The sequence below is a fragment of the Coregonus lavaretus genome, assembly GCF_964263955.1.
Source record: "Coregonus lavaretus genome assembly, chromosome: 36".
Classification (NCBI taxonomy): domain Eukaryota; kingdom Metazoa; phylum Chordata; class Actinopteri; order Salmoniformes; family Salmonidae; genus Coregonus; species Coregonus lavaretus.
The window spans coordinates 14,909,331-14,924,630 of record NC_140023.1 but is presented as its reverse complement, the minus strand read 5'-3'; the positions used below and the strand labels follow the sequence as shown (position 1 = coordinate 14,924,630).

The 15,300-nt window shown below is 45.5% G+C and overlaps 1 protein-coding gene across 1 annotated transcript; it reads right to left on the bottom strand.

Moving 5' to 3' along the window:
- Positions 1 to 1,958: 1,958 nt before the first annotated feature.
- LOC311110537 (rap1 GTPase-GDP dissociation stimulator 1-like) lies at positions 1,959 to 13,790 on the bottom strand (the record flags this gene model as incomplete). Its single annotated transcript, XM_084153047.1, has 14 exons — positions 1,959 to 2,086; positions 2,210 to 2,338; positions 2,634 to 2,760; positions 2,897 to 3,036; positions 4,189 to 4,314; positions 4,527 to 4,661; positions 5,002 to 5,133; positions 5,524 to 5,667; positions 5,831 to 5,956; positions 6,492 to 6,620; positions 6,846 to 6,971; positions 7,697 to 7,819; positions 8,917 to 9,021; positions 13,787 to 13,790. 14 exons carry the CDS (start codon positions 13,788 to 13,790, stop codon positions 1,959 to 1,961), a joined length of 1,674 nt encoding a protein of 557 aa, XP_084009173.1.
- Between the last annotated feature and the right edge of the window lie 1,510 nt (positions 13,791 to 15,300).

Genomic DNA, 15,300 nt, shown 5'->3' with positions numbered 1-15,300 from the left:
GTCCTATGTTTTCAGATATGCATATGAAGAAAAGGAGACTAGGACAGGAAGTATTTTTGAGAACTGAAACACACCCACATTCAGTCATACATACTCCAATGAACAGAAAAGAGTCAGGCCATTGCCAGTTTTTTCTGTAAGCCATCCTTTTTATTAAAACACCAACGTTGTTATTTCAAAGATCAATTGAAGAGTTTATTTCCAAAACGCTATATCCACAAATTTTTCACATTCGTGTTTTTTCATCAGAAATGATTGCTTATGGGTACCTTCATGTGTGTGTAAAATATTACTATTCTCAGATTTGTATATAATTCATAGATTTTAGATGTATAAGAAAATGTGTTTTTTGCAAAACGCCTTACAGTATATCCATTAGCTGGAATGGAATGTTCGTATCCTGTATATTTGACAGTCATATGTGGTTGTCTCACCGAGCTATCTTAAGATGAATGCAGTTGGTGTAAGTCGCTTTGGATAAGAGCATTTGCTAAATGACAAAAATGTCAAATATAAATGTTTTACATACATATTATTGTATTGAATTATTTATTTAAAAAATAAAATAATATTTTTGTCACAAAAGTATTATTTGTACATTTCTTTATTATTAAAAATGTCGTTATTTGTTACATATTTGTTAGCATTTTGAGAAAAAAAACATGATTATGTGTCTCTCTGAAATGAAAAAGTTATAGATTTTAAACAAATACATCTCTGTCATTGAACAACCATATGCCATGATTAGATAGTGAGAAAACATACCAATCTCTTTCATAATTTCATAATTTACCAACATATTTACAAATGTATATATAGCGTTTTGGAATGAAATGCTTCAATTCAACAACAACAACTCAGCTCCCATTGGGTACTAAAAAGGAAAGACAGACAGAGTCCTGTTTTCAGTTGCTATTTTCTATATTAATCCTTTTAAAATAGCCAGCCAGTCACCATTGGGCTTTAGACACCTTAAGAAATTGGTGTTAAAAGGAGTTGAATCAGCAGGGATCTGAGAGCAACATTAAAGGTCCCTTCATCACAAGCCCTTTGCTGCCCCAGCATCCGCATAACATATTGATCCCTTTTAGTCAGAATGTTAGAGCTGGCACCCAGTGGGAGAGCTGCCTGACACTCTCACAACTCTGTAATGATTACCCCCAGTGCCCACCCACCTGTGCTCTAACATAACTTAGAATTAGAATGTACTTTGGTATAATATCGCAATTGAGATATTGGCTCTGAATGCTTTTCTTGAGCTATACACTGTAGATATTACCAAGGGGATCTCACTATGCAAGATCCACAGAAAAGAGACAGGTATGGTCATAGTCTAGGAACATTTACATCCATGTACATTGGTCAATATAGAGCATAGATAGAACATCACATTAAGAAACAGTGTCAGACTTTAGTTTTATGTTTTCCATTGAGGGTAAGCACATTAGATGCTATGAAACAGTAGCCATGATTAACACTATGGCACATACATTCGCAAACATTTCCTTTGATAATATACACTGGTCGTTATAGGAAATCATACATACATTGAATTGATTGGTGTACTGATTAGAGTAGCTATTTCACACATAAACACGGGGATGTTGTGATTCGTGTGCGTTTTCATGGGTTGGCTCATTCAGCTTGTGCTTAGAACATATGCTATCACCTTGTTAGCTCTTTGTCAGATTGGGTTGGTCAGTCCTAACATAGCTATGTCCAACTGTGCTCTCCATAGGCCAGGTGAATGGAGGCCCAGCTTTGGAAGACTCAATATCTGCTTCTTTTCAAACCCTCCACCCCTTCTCATCTGTCAGAACGAGGGATGGGTTGTTATCTGGTGAAGTGCGGTTGATGGAGAGGATGGTGTAGTTACGAGAGTAGGGGAGGTTGCGGTGGCACGTGGTACTGAGAGTCTGTGGTCACATTGACCAGGGCAGTGGTCCGGTCAGGTCAGTCTAGCTGGTTTCAGAGAGCATGGCCAGCACTGTGTCGGCCTGTGTGGCTAGCTTGGTGCTGGAGTGACCAGAGAGCTTGTTGAGCGTCTCCTTCAGGTTAAGAGATTCCATTTCTTCCTTCATCGAGCCTAAGAGAGAGAAGTATAGAGACAGAGATAAAGAGAGAGAGTGAGAGAGAGAAAGAAGGAGCGAGAGAACATGAGTGTGTGCGTGTGTGTGTTTGCACGTGCGTGCGTGGGTGGGGTACCTACTGGAGTTGGCCAGGCTACAGATAAGCCCTAGGGCGCTGAACTTGAACTCCACCGCCCCTACTGGGTCATCCAGCATCTTCTGCAGTGTGGGCAAGAGCTCTGCCTCCCGGAATGATTCCTGCATGGAGTCTGGAAAACAGCAGGACATGTTACACGCACACATGCAAGGAGAGTGTGTTAGTCTCTCATTTACAGGAAGTACATCATGGTATTGTACATTGGTATGCAGGGGAATTAGTATAACCTAAAAAGAGCTTACAGTAATTCACCATTGTAAAATATATATTGATATTATTACAAATATATTAGTTTTGGTTACTGTCAGTAAACCTGTATCTAGCTACGTTCTGTTAGTCCAAAGGATAGCTTTAGATGTGTTGATCTTTCCATCTGATTGCTCTCAAAGGATAGTAGAATCCCTCACCGATGTCAATGGCAGATGCAATCGCCATGGCCACCAGTGCTTCATTCTGCATGATCAAGTGTTCACTGGTTGCCATGGAGATGAGGTGTCGCACCCCATCTGCTTTGGTTACAGCGTTGATTACTTCCTGTCAGAGTCGGAAGGGAGAGAATCAGCCTCTAGAAGAGATGAAGATTACATACTGTATGTTTGTATGGTGTGTGTGTGTGTGTGTGTGTGTGTGTGTGCGTGCATGCGTGCATGCGTGTGTGTGAGTGACTCACTGGGGCACGGGAGTGTCTAATAAGGGCGGCCAGGAGGCGGTTTGCCTCTCCCCTGACCCCTGAATGGTCCCGTGCCTCACACCACTCCATGATCCTTGCCAACAAAACCTCATCTTTACCCAGCACTGCAGCTGCCTCCTCTGAGAGAGGAGGAGAGGAGCGAGTGGAGGAGGAGAGAGTCAGAGATAGAGAGGGGGTGTGAGAGATTGAGTGAGGGGAGAGAGTAGAGATGAGAGAAATATGTTGGTTAGAAAGGGATAGAAAGAGAGAGAGAGAGAGAGAGAGAGAGAGAGAGAGAGAGAGAGAGAGAGAGAGAGAGAGAGAGAGAGAGAGAGAGAGAGAGAGAGAGAAAGAGAGAGAGACAGAGACAGAGAGAAAGGGAGGGAACGATAGAGAGAGAGAGACAGAGAGACAGAGAGAAAGGGAGGGAAAGAAACAATGAAAGGATTAGAGAGAGTTGCGGGGAGAAGAGTTAAGGGAACGGAGATTGAAGAATGTAGAAAGAGAACCACAGAGAAAGGAGAGAGGTGAAGTGAGAAAGCAGACTCAGAGTGGTGATTCCCTTAAATGTTATTGGCCACATGCGCCGAATACAACAGGTGCAGACATTACAGTGAAATGCTTACTTACAGCCCTTAACCAACAGTGCATTTATTTTTAATAAAATAGTAGAATAAAACAACAAAAAAGTGTTGAGAAAAAAAGAGCAGAAGTAAAATAAAATAACAGTAGGGAGGCTATATATACAGGGGGGTACCGGTGCAGAGTCAATGTGCGGGGGCACCGGCTAGTTGAGGTAGTTGAAGTAATATGTACATGTGGGTAGAGTTAAAGTGACTATAAATAAATAATTAACAGAGTAGCAGCAGCGTAAAAAGATGGGGTGGGGGGGCAGTGCAAATAGTCCGGGTAGCCATGATTAGCTGTTCAGGAGTCTTATGGACTATTTTACTCATAAAAATCAGGCCATGTGATGTGTTGATGATGATAATGATGTTGATGATGATGATACATGGTTTTCTTGTTTCTTTGTCTTTTATCTGTTTCGAGTTCTTTGCTAAATGAAATATTGATCACAAAACATGGATGATTGGTGGTTGACTAGTTTGATGTGCTGACTGTCCCTGTGTGCTATGTTTGGTGCATTAGATGAGTCCCACACACATTCAATTACCTCTGCACTAGATACATGCATTTTGCCTATATTTTAGTTTAGTCACATACAGTATAACCCAGACCTCTACATTAAGCACACATCCTATTTTCCTTCACCATACACCTTTCCCACTCACCTTGTCCATCCACCATCATGCGCAGGGTGCCCAGCAGTTTGAACTGCACTGGGGGCATGTCAGAGCGCAGCAAGGTCCTAATTCTCTCTGTCACCCCATCCTCCAGCATCCTCACCTTATTACTGGCTGAAACACCAGGTAGAAGAGGGGTCACAGTGGTCTTAGAGCTGAGAGTCCTCAGTGTAAGAAGAGCTTACAAGATAATCACATTAGTGATACATTTTCCGCTGCCAGTTTGTCATTCAGTGGTGGGTTCAGTGGGGTCAGTGTGTGTGTGTGTGTGTGTGTGAGTGCGTGCGTGTGCATGTGTGTTTGTGGTTATCCATCCTACTATATACCTGGGATCGCCAGGTTTCTGAGTGCGCTCAATCCGGCATGCTGGACGGACACGTCGCCTTCGTCCACATGCTGCTCCAGCAGGGTCAGGATATGAGGAACCACCCCCAGCTCCAACATCTTCACACAGTTACTGTCTGAGAAGGGTGAAAGAGACAGAGAGAGACAGAGAGAGAGAGGGAGCGGGAGCGGGAGGGAGGGAGGGAGGGAGGGAGAGAGGGAGGGAGGGAGGGAGGGAGGGAGGGAGGGAGGGATGGAGGGAGGGAGGGAGGGAGGGAGGGAGGGAGGGAGAGAGAGAGAGAGAGAGAGAGAGAGAGAGAGAGAGAGAGAGAGAGAGAGAGAGAGAGAGAGGAGAGAGGTGATAAGGTAATATAATTTGGGCTTTAGAACATCAGAGACTGATGAGAATCCATTCTCATGTCAAAACCAAAGCAGTCAATGCAGATAAGTCAATCTGAAGGCATTTTGTCATCTCACCGTTCCTGGCAAAGTTGGCGATGGCCAGGGCTCCAGAGAGCTGCAGCTGAGTGTTGGAGGACTGCAGCCAGGAGAGCACGTCCTGGTACACCACCCCCGTGCCCTCGCCGAAACACTTCTGCATGGACTCATCTAATGCACCAAAACACAGCACACAGGGACAGTCAGCACATCAAACTAGTCAACCACCAATTATCCATGTTTTGTGATCAATATTTCATTTAGCAAAGAACTCGAAACAGATAAAAGACAAAGAAACAAGAAAACCATGTATCATCATCATCAACATCATTATCATCATCAACACATCACATGGCCTGATTTTTATGAGTAAAATAGTATTCTTAGTTTGAGAGTATTTTAGCTCGATTACATACGGAATCAAACATCAATCAAATTGAGTGATGTGAGCTGACAGACAGTGAAGGGGTGTGTGTGAGTGAGGCATGGACTATGGGGTTAGGTTCAAGGGGAGGACCATAGAGGGATTCTGGTGCCTCCAGGTCAGGTTGAGTTCTTTACCTCCCAGCAGGAGAGAAACGATAAGGTTAGAGGCGATCTTGATGCTGCAGAGGTCATGGGGGTCAGAGCCGCCCTGTAGACCTCGAATCATCTCAGACAGAGCCTCAGGAACCCCCGACTCCACAAACTGCAGCTTCAGCACGTCTGACAACAGCAGCACAGGAGGGGTGTGTTAGTCTGAGCACACATTCATTCAACCCTCCATGTGAAAAGCTTAAGCCTCACTTGCAGCCTATTTCATCTCATCCGTTTCTGTATAAATGATAATCATTTGAATGACCACATTCAGGCCCTTGCCCAGACTCACCATTCTCTCCCAGTGATCCCAGCACCTCCAGTATAATGTGTCTTCTCTCTGCGTCAGTAGCCCGTTTTAGCTGGGCCGTCAGCACCTCTGCCACGCCCACCTCTACTAGCGCCTCCCGCGTCGTGTCTGCAGGGGTCAGAGACCACTTTTTTAAATGGACACCTTTGTCTAACCAGGCCTGTCAGTTAAGAAACAATTTTCATTCACAGATAAGATGTGAGAAACACAATAACTGGTTCAAGTCAGTATATTTACATTTTAGTCATTTAGCAGACGCTCTTATCCAGAGTGACTTACAGGAGCAATTAGGGTTAAGTGCCTTGCTTAAGGGCACATCAACAGATTTTTCACCTAGTCGGCTCTGGGATTAGAACCAGCGACCTTTCGGTTACTGGCACAACGCTCTTACCCACTAAGCTACCTGCCGCTCCAAGTAAACAAATGAGACAAGCACGCAATTTTGGTTCAGAAATGTAACCAAAAACAAACAGGCTTTCCTCCCCACTGGCTACAGACGTCAGTTCAACGTCTATTCCGGGTTGGTTCAATGTAATGTCATTGAAATGACGTGGAAACAACGTTGATTCAACCAGTGTGTGCCCAGTCGGTCCCCTCTGTGACCCTCTCTAGAGTATACTAAAGTTCCTCTGATTTGACTCACCCATGTCAGCCAGGTTACAGAGGGCCAGCAGACACACGTTGACCAGTGGGTCGTTCTCTAGGTTCTCCCTCATGATGGCTACCAGCCTGGGGATCACCCCACACTGCACCAGCTGATCCTGCTGGGCCGCTGAGAGAGGGAGGAGGAAAGAGATGAAAGGGGAAGGGAGAGAAGGAGGTAGAGAGTAATGGAGACTGAGATAAATAGACATAGAGACGTGGAGGCACACACACCAAATCCAACAGGACATATTCATTTAGTAGGCAGATTCTGGTTCAGATTTATCCTGTCACCGCAGGTAAAGCCTGATTCCCCCTGGGAAGGTCCCGGCCTGCAGGAGTCAGTCTCACTCACTGTTGTCGAAGCAGATGCGTCCGATGGCTCTGCCAGTGTGGAGCAGCAGCTCCTCGTCTGCACTGTTCAGCAGGGGCACCAGAACCGTCACGAGGCCCGCATCAATGCACGGGTCCCTCACCGCCGCTGGAACACAGGGACAGCATTTTCTTAATCTCTGTTTCTACCCACAGTAAGCCTATGGCATTGTTGTGTTTGTAAATAGAGGACTGGATCTTGCTAGATGCAAATGAAAAGTACTCCTGCTGCTGTCATTGAGTGATAACCAAAACCACCCCCTCATTTTTGGTTTAGGGTTGGTACAGAATGCATATAAGTCAGTGGCAGAAGTTCTGCTTTAAGAAAAATGCATAGATTAAAGAACAAAGGATAGTGAAGGAAGTATAGGGCACATCAGTAACATATATTGTGCATAGATATCATCTACATAAAGTTAATTAAAAGAGAACATTAGCATAACTTATTTTGAAAGGGCACTTTGAACCTCAAGTACCCACTGGGCACACACTGGTTGAATCAACGTTGTTTCCACGTCAGTTCAATTAAATGACGTTGAACCAACGTGGAATAACAGTTGAATTGACATCTGTGCCCTGTGGGTACTTAGTAGAGGTCATGAATATTAGTTGATAGGTAATGAGTAGGAGCAGGTGAGGTTGCACAGAGACCACTGTTCTGTCAAAACTGTCCATCAATGGAAATTGTCTGATTACAGCCATCCATAGCAAAATGAACTTATTTTATTTTCAAACACAGTGCGAGTCAGAGTAGTAGTGATTAAGGGCTTGGTTCTCTCCATTAAACTCAGATTGGTAATCATCCGTTCTTCGCGGGCTGGCATCTCAACTCACCTTCCCTGGCCATTTCTGCCACCACCAATGCCACTTGATTGGTGAGAGGACTCTTCTCCCTGAGGGACTGGGCTAGGATGGGAAGGATCCCACTGGAGGCGATCTCCACAGCAGCTCCCTTCTCTGGGGACAGATCATACACACACTTATATGTCAACTACCCCTTGGCATTGAGATACAATAGAATGGAATTGAACTGAAGACAGAAAATGACAATTGGCTTTATAGTAACATAAATAATCTTTATTGACCTATAGACAAACCAGCTAATTGTTAACCAGAAATGAACTCAGACACAACTTTTGCTAATGAAAGTGTCCCAGCATTAGATGTAATGCCATTTCCTGTACCAAGTCTCTTCTCTTTGATGAGATTGATCAGGATCACTGAGTGCACCGGTTGTCTTTGGCTTTCCTCTCTCTTCTCCTCTCTACAATTAACAATGACTCTAACACCTCTGTGATGTCAGGAGGAGACCAGAGAGAGAAACTAAAATTGAATCCTCCTCTGTTGAGCTTAGGAGGGAGATTCATTGTGATTATTAAAGCAGCAACATGCAATAGACACAGAGGAAAACTTAATATTAGCATTTCCCCTTTCAGAGAATGTCACAACTGCCGAGGAGGCAGGTCAGGTTGTCAGGCACTAGGCCACGCTGCTATGGTAATAATGTCCCCTTGCCCGTTTTTGAGGAGAACCAAATGTGGCTGCCCGTGCACAGTGCAACCTCATATAAATTGGATATTTGCCGAACCAGAAAGAGGGAGAGATGGAGAATAACCTGACCTGTCACTCTCACACTTCCTTCCTTTCATTCTTTCTCTCCGATCCCCCCTCCCCCTCTTCACAGCACTGTGATGTTTAATGAATACAGATGAGAAACAGCAGGGGTGTTCTGAACACTGCTGCAACACTCAGTCTTTTTATAGCTGAAGATTTGGGCCAAGACTACGCCAGGCATCCAAAATATGATTTTTTTAAAAGAGAACTTGTGCCTCAGCCCAGAAAATCAAAAAAGGGGGAACGATAGATTCCTAAACAACATGATAAATATGTTGAGATAATTGAAGCTGAGACGATATATCGTTTCTAAATGATCTGGCCTTGCTTGCCATGGCCAAAGCAATGTCATAAAAGCTGACTGCTGGGAACAGGGCAGGAGTGAGATTGATGAGTCCGAGGTCAGTGTCTACTGGTGTGTGTGTAGAGTACAGACTCACTCTTGTCCAGTAGCACAGCCAGCAGGGTGTCCAGATGAGGCTTCAGCTCCTGCTCTACCAGCTCGGTGCTCACACTGATGGCATTCAGTGCCTCTGTCAGAGTGTCTGCAACACATACACACACGGGCACGGGCACGCGCACGCACACATCATATATTAGTCATATCCTTCTGCAGAACAACTACACTGCTTACATATACTACATAATATTCCTGTAGATATAATACATGCTGGTACTGTACATTCTGATCTTGTATACACACCCACACATAAATATCTACACTGAAACCCCTCATGAACCTTCAGGCTTTCCAATCTCATAGTGGCTTGCAAATGCGCATACACGTCCATAATGGTATAAATGTATTTCCTCATTCATCATCCTGCCTACTGTCAATAGATGCAAACCAACACAGGCTACAGTAACGCTGTTTTTATGTTAATTCTGAATATTTCTGGACAAGTGACTCCCCCAAAGACACTGCAGTGATTGCAAATAAATGTTGCTGCAATGCACCTCAACAAAACATACTGTACAGGACCAGAGTGACATGAATATATGAATACACAGGCAGAGAGATCAAGTCGCATCATGCCATTTTACATCGGAGACAGGGAGGGGGTGGCTGGCGATGGTATCCCCCATGCCAGAGGCTAGGAGTAGAAGGGAGAGAAGGGGGGGGAGGTGCATGTTTACATCATTCCTCGAACATGCCTCTGTCCCCTCCAGCTAGCAAATATCTGACCGCTTGGTGCATGTTTTGTCACGTCACACACTTTCCTGCATGAGGATGTTGTTGTGACAGGGGACACTGTGTGCGTGCGTTCGGCGTGTGTGTATGGGGGCGGTCTCGCCATTCAGGCTCTCCATTGGTCTCCCCATACAGTCTACTTATAGACAAATTAAATCAAATCAAATCAAATCAAATTGTATTGGTCACATGCGCCGAATACAACAGGTGCAGACATTACAGTGAAATGCTTACTTACAGCCCTTAACCAACAGTGCATTTATTTTAAACAAAAAAAGTAAAAATAAAACAACAAAAAAAGTGTTGAGAAAAAAAAGAGCAGAAGTAAAATAAAGTGACAGTAGGGAGGCTATATATACAGGGGGGTACCGTTGCAGAGTCAATGTGCGGGGGCACCGGCTAGTTGAGGTAGTTGAGGTAATATGTACATGTAGTTAAAGTGACTATGCATAAATACTTAACAGAGTAGCAGCAGCGTAAAAAGGATGGGGTGGGGGGGCAGTGCAAATAGTCCGGGTAGCCATGATTAGCTGTTCAGGAGTCTTATGGCTTGGGGGTAGAAGCTGTTGAGAAGTCTTTTGGACCTAGACTTGGCACTCCGGTACCGCTTGCCGTGCGGTAGCAGAGAGAACAGTCTATGACTAGGGTGGCTGGAGTCTTTGACAATTTTGAGGGCCTTCCTCTGACACCGCCTGGTATAGAGGTCCTGGATGGCAGTAAGCTTTGCCCCAGTGATGTACTGGGCCGTACGCACTACCCTCTGTAGTGCCTTGCGGTCGGAGGCCAAGCAGTTGCCATACCAGGCGGTGATGCAACCAGTCAGGATGCTCTCGATGGTGCAGCTGTAGAATTTTTTGAGGATCTGAGGACCCATGCCAAATCTTTTTAGTCTCCTGAGGGGGAATAGGCTTTGTCGTGCCCTCTTCACGACTGTCTTGGTGTGTTTGGACCATGATAATTCGTTGGTGATGTGGACACCAAGGAACTTGAAGCTCTCAACCTGTTCCACTACAGCCCCGTCGATGAGAATGGGGGCATGCTCAGTCCTCTTTTTTTTCCTGTAGTCCACAATCATCTCCTTTGTCTTGGTCACGTTGAGGGAGAGGTTGTTGTCCTGGCACCACACGGCCAGATCTCTGACCTCCTCCCTATAGGCTGTCTCATCGTTGTCGGTGATCAGGCCTACCACTGTTGTGTCGTCGGCAAACTTAATGATGGTGTTGGAGTCGTGCCTGGCCATGCAGTCATGGGTGAACAGAGAGTACAGGAGGGGACTGAGCACGCACCCCTGAGGGGCCCCCGTGTTGAGGATCAGTGTGGCAGATGTGTTGTTACCTACCCTTACCACCTGGGGGCGGCCCGTCAGGAAGTCCAGGATCCAGTTGCAGAGGGAGGTGTTTAGTCCCAGGATCCTTAGCTTAGTGATGAGCTTAGAGGGCACTATGGTGTTGAATGCTGAGCTGTAGTCAATGAATAGCATTCTCACGTAGGTGTTCCTCTTGTCCAGGTGGGAAAGGGCAGTGTGGAGTGCAATAGAGATTGCATCATCTGTGGATCTGTTGGGGCGGTATGCAAATTGGAGTGGGTCTAGGGTTTCTGGGATAATGCTGTTGATGTGAGCCATGACCAGCCTTTCAAAGCACTTCATGGCTACAGACGTCAGTGCTACGGGTCGGTAGTCATTTAGGCAGGTTATCTTAGAGTCCTTGTGCACGGGGACTATGGTGGTCTGCTTGAAACATGTTGGTATTACAGACTCAGTCAGGGACATGTTGAAAATGTCAGTGAAGACACTTGCCAGTTGGTCAGCACATGCTCGGAGTACACGTCCTGGTAATCCGTCTGGCCCTGCGGCCTTGTGAATGTTGACCTGCTTAAAAGTCTTACTCACATCGGCTACGGAGAGCGTGATCACATAGTCATCCGGAACAGCTGGTGCTCTCATGCATGCTTCAGTGTTGCTTGCCTCGAAGCGAGCATAGAAGTGGTTTAGCTCGTCTGGTAGGCTTGTGTCACTGGGCAGCTCGCGGCTGTGCTTCCCTTTGTAGTCTGTAATAGTTTTCAAGCCCTGCCACATCCGACGAGCGTCAGAGCCAGTGTAGTACGATTCAATCTTAGACCTGTATTGACTCTTTGCCTGTTTGATGGTTCGTCGGAGGTCATAGCGGGATTTCTTACAAGCGTCCGGGTTAGAGTCCCGTTCCTTGAAAGCGGCAGCTCTACCCTTTAGCTCAGTGCGGATGTTTCCTGTAATCCATGGCTTCTGGTTGGGGTATGTACGGTCACTGTGGGGACGACATCATCGATGCACTTATTGATGAAGCCAGTGACTGATGTGGTGTACTCCTCAATGCTGTCTGAAGAATCCCGGAACATGTTCCAGTCTGTGCTAGCAAAACAGTCCTGTAGCTTAGTATCTGCGTCATCTGACCACTTTTTTATTAACCGAGTCACTGGTGCTTCCTGCTTTAGTTTTTGCTTATAAGCAGGAATCAGGAGGATAGAGTTATGGTCAGATTTGCCAAATGGAGGGCGAGGGAGAGCTTTGTATGCGTCTCTGTGTGTGGAGTAAAGGTGGTCTAGAGTTTTTTTCCCTCTGGTTGCACATTTAACATGCTGGTAGAAATTAGGTAGAACGGATTTAAGTTTCCCTGCATTAAAGTCCCCGGCCACTAGGAGCGCTGCATCTGGATGAGCGTTTTCCTGTTGATTAATGGCCTTGTACAACTCATTCAGTGCAATCTTAATGCCAGCATTGGTTTGTGGTGGTAAATAGACAGCTATGAAAAATATAGATGAAAACTCTCTTGGTAAATAGTGTGGTCTACAGCTTATCATAAGATACTCTACCTCAGGCGAGCAAAACCTCGAGACTTCCTTAGTATTTGGTTTTGTGCACCAGCTGTTGTTTACAAATATACACAGACCGCCACCCCTTGTCTTACCAGAGTCAGCCGTTCTGTCCTGCCGATGTAGCGTATAGCCTGCTAGCTGAATGTTATCATTGTCGTCGTTCAGCCACGACTCGGTGAAACATAATATATTACAGTTTTTAATGTCCCGTTGGTAGGATAACCGTAATCTTAAATCGTCCACTTTATTTTCAAAAGATTGAACGTTGGCTAATAGGATTGATGGAAGAGGCAGTTTACTCGCTCGCCGTCGGATCCTTACAAGGCACCCCGATCTGCGTCCACGATATCTCCGTCTCTTCTTCACGCGAATGACGGGGATTTGGGCCTTGTCGGGTGTCTGTATGATATCCTTCGGGGACGCCTCGTTGAAGAAAAAATCTTCGTCCAATACGAGGTGAGTAATCACTGTCCTGATATCCAGAAGCTCTTTTTGGTTATAAGAGACGATGGCAGAAACATTATGTACAAAATAAATTACAAATAACGCGGAAAAACACACATAATAGTACAATTGGTTAGAGGGCTGTAAAACGGCAGCCATCTTCTCCGGCGCTGTTCATACATTACTTTGGAGCCAAGACTGTTATTGATTACTATAATCTTGGCCGTAAATCACTTTCCAACTTCATTTAACCAATCTGAAAATAAAGCCATGTGAACAAAAAAATAGCCTAGAACCCTTGACTTGAGAGCAGAGAGAAAGACAGAGCCTTGTCAATGTGTGGGTGTGACAGTCAGCTGTCCTCTGTGCTGTTCCGTCAACACACACTTTCTGAGCAGAGCCACAGAGAGAGCCACAGCACAGAGAGTAATCACCATTTCATTGAAATTACGTGGAAACAATGTTGATTCAACCAGTGTGTGCCCAGTGGGAGTGTGCTTCCATTTAGACATCTCCAGCCCTCCCGGCTCTCTCTCCCCTCCTCGCCCTGTCTCCCGGGGTTTCTATGGCAACAGCCCCCTGCACCCTCTCTCTATCCCAACGGGTTTACCTGAGCCGGTAATGTCAGCCTATGTTACTATGACCTTTAAACACAAGACAGGAAACGAAACACCTTGTCTCCTGGAATCTAGCCTGAGCTACATCCTTGTTGATCCCTGCTGTACTGTACATCCCCACCCTGCTCCAAATATTGTCAACGCCTCCACTGCTAAATGCACTCATTAGCATGCACACGCTGTAAGGGTGGTTTTTCTACTCACCCATGTTAGCCATGGCTGCAGGTCGGCAGGCGCTCACTCTGTCTCCCTAGGATTCTATCCCGGCTCCCTGGCTGTGTGTGTGTTTGGCTTAGTAATGAGAGAAGAGTAGCCCTTCTTCAGGCCAGGCGTGCCCCGTCTCCCAGCTCTGCTTCAGTCAGCTGAGCAGTCTGTGTCTCCCTCCCTCCCTCTCTCTCTGCTCTACCACCCTGCTCCCCCTCTCATCACTGCACTTGCGTTCTCTCTCCCTATCTCCCTCTCTGTCTCTCTGCCTTCATTTCCCTCTGTTTCTCTCACACAGTACGAGAGCTTGGGACTATAAGGTTCTATCTGCATTTTAGTCAAAATGTAGTTATTGACATAGCCTTGTTCTGTTCAATGTTCTCTAACTATATAGTACTCTAAATACCCCAATTCATGTTGTTAAGTTCAAAAGAATACACGGATAAAAAATTGCTGACACCATTCAAACCAATGAAGGTTCGGAACACTGTCTGTCTTGTCTGTACCGCTCAGTCCCTGCCTCTGTTTTCTAATTCTCTCATGTCTTTCTCCTTCTCCTTCTCTTTCACACAATCCCTCCCACTCCCACTCCCCCTCCCCCTCCCTCTCCCCCTCCCCCTCCCCCACCCTTCTGCCTCTCTTCCTCTCGCTCTCTCAAATCAATTCAATTCAATTCAATTTAAGGGGCTTTATTGCCATGGTAGACATTTGTTTACATTGCCAAAGCAAGTGAAATAGATAATAAACAAAAAGTGAAATAAACAATCAAAAATTAACAGTAAACATTACATTAATCGAGAATTTCAACAAGCATTTTGCTACGGCTGGCCATGCTTTCCACCTGGCTACCACTACCCCGGCCACCAGCTCTGCACCCTCAGCTGCAAATTGCCCATGCCCCCCCCCCCCCGCTTCTCCTTCACACAAATTCAGACAGCTGATGTTCTGAAAGAGCTGCAAAATCTGGACCCCTACAAATCATCTGGGCTAGACAATCTGGACCCTTTCTTTCTAAAAAATAGCAGCCGAAATTGTCGCAACCCCTATTACTAGCCTGTTCAACCTCTCTTTTGTAACGTCTGAGATCCCCAGAGATTGGAAAGCTGCCGCGGTCATCCCCCTCTTCAAAGGGGGTGACACTAGATCCAAACTGTTACAGACCTGCAGTGAGGGAAAAAAGTATTTGATCCCCTGCTGATTTTGTACGTTTGCCCACTGACAAAGACATGATCAGTCTATAATTTTAATGGTAGGTTTATTTGAACAGTGAGAGACAGAATAACAACAAAGAAATTCAGAAAAACGCATGTCAAAAATGTTATAAATTGATTTGCATTTTAATGAGGGAAATAAGTATTTGACCCCTCTGCAAAACATGACTTAGTACTTGGTAGCAAAACCCTTGTTGGCAATCACAGAGGTCAGACGTTTCTTGTAGTTGGCCACCAGGTTTGCACACATCTCAGGAGGGATTTTGTTCCACTCCTCTTTGCAGAACTTCTCCAAGTCATTAA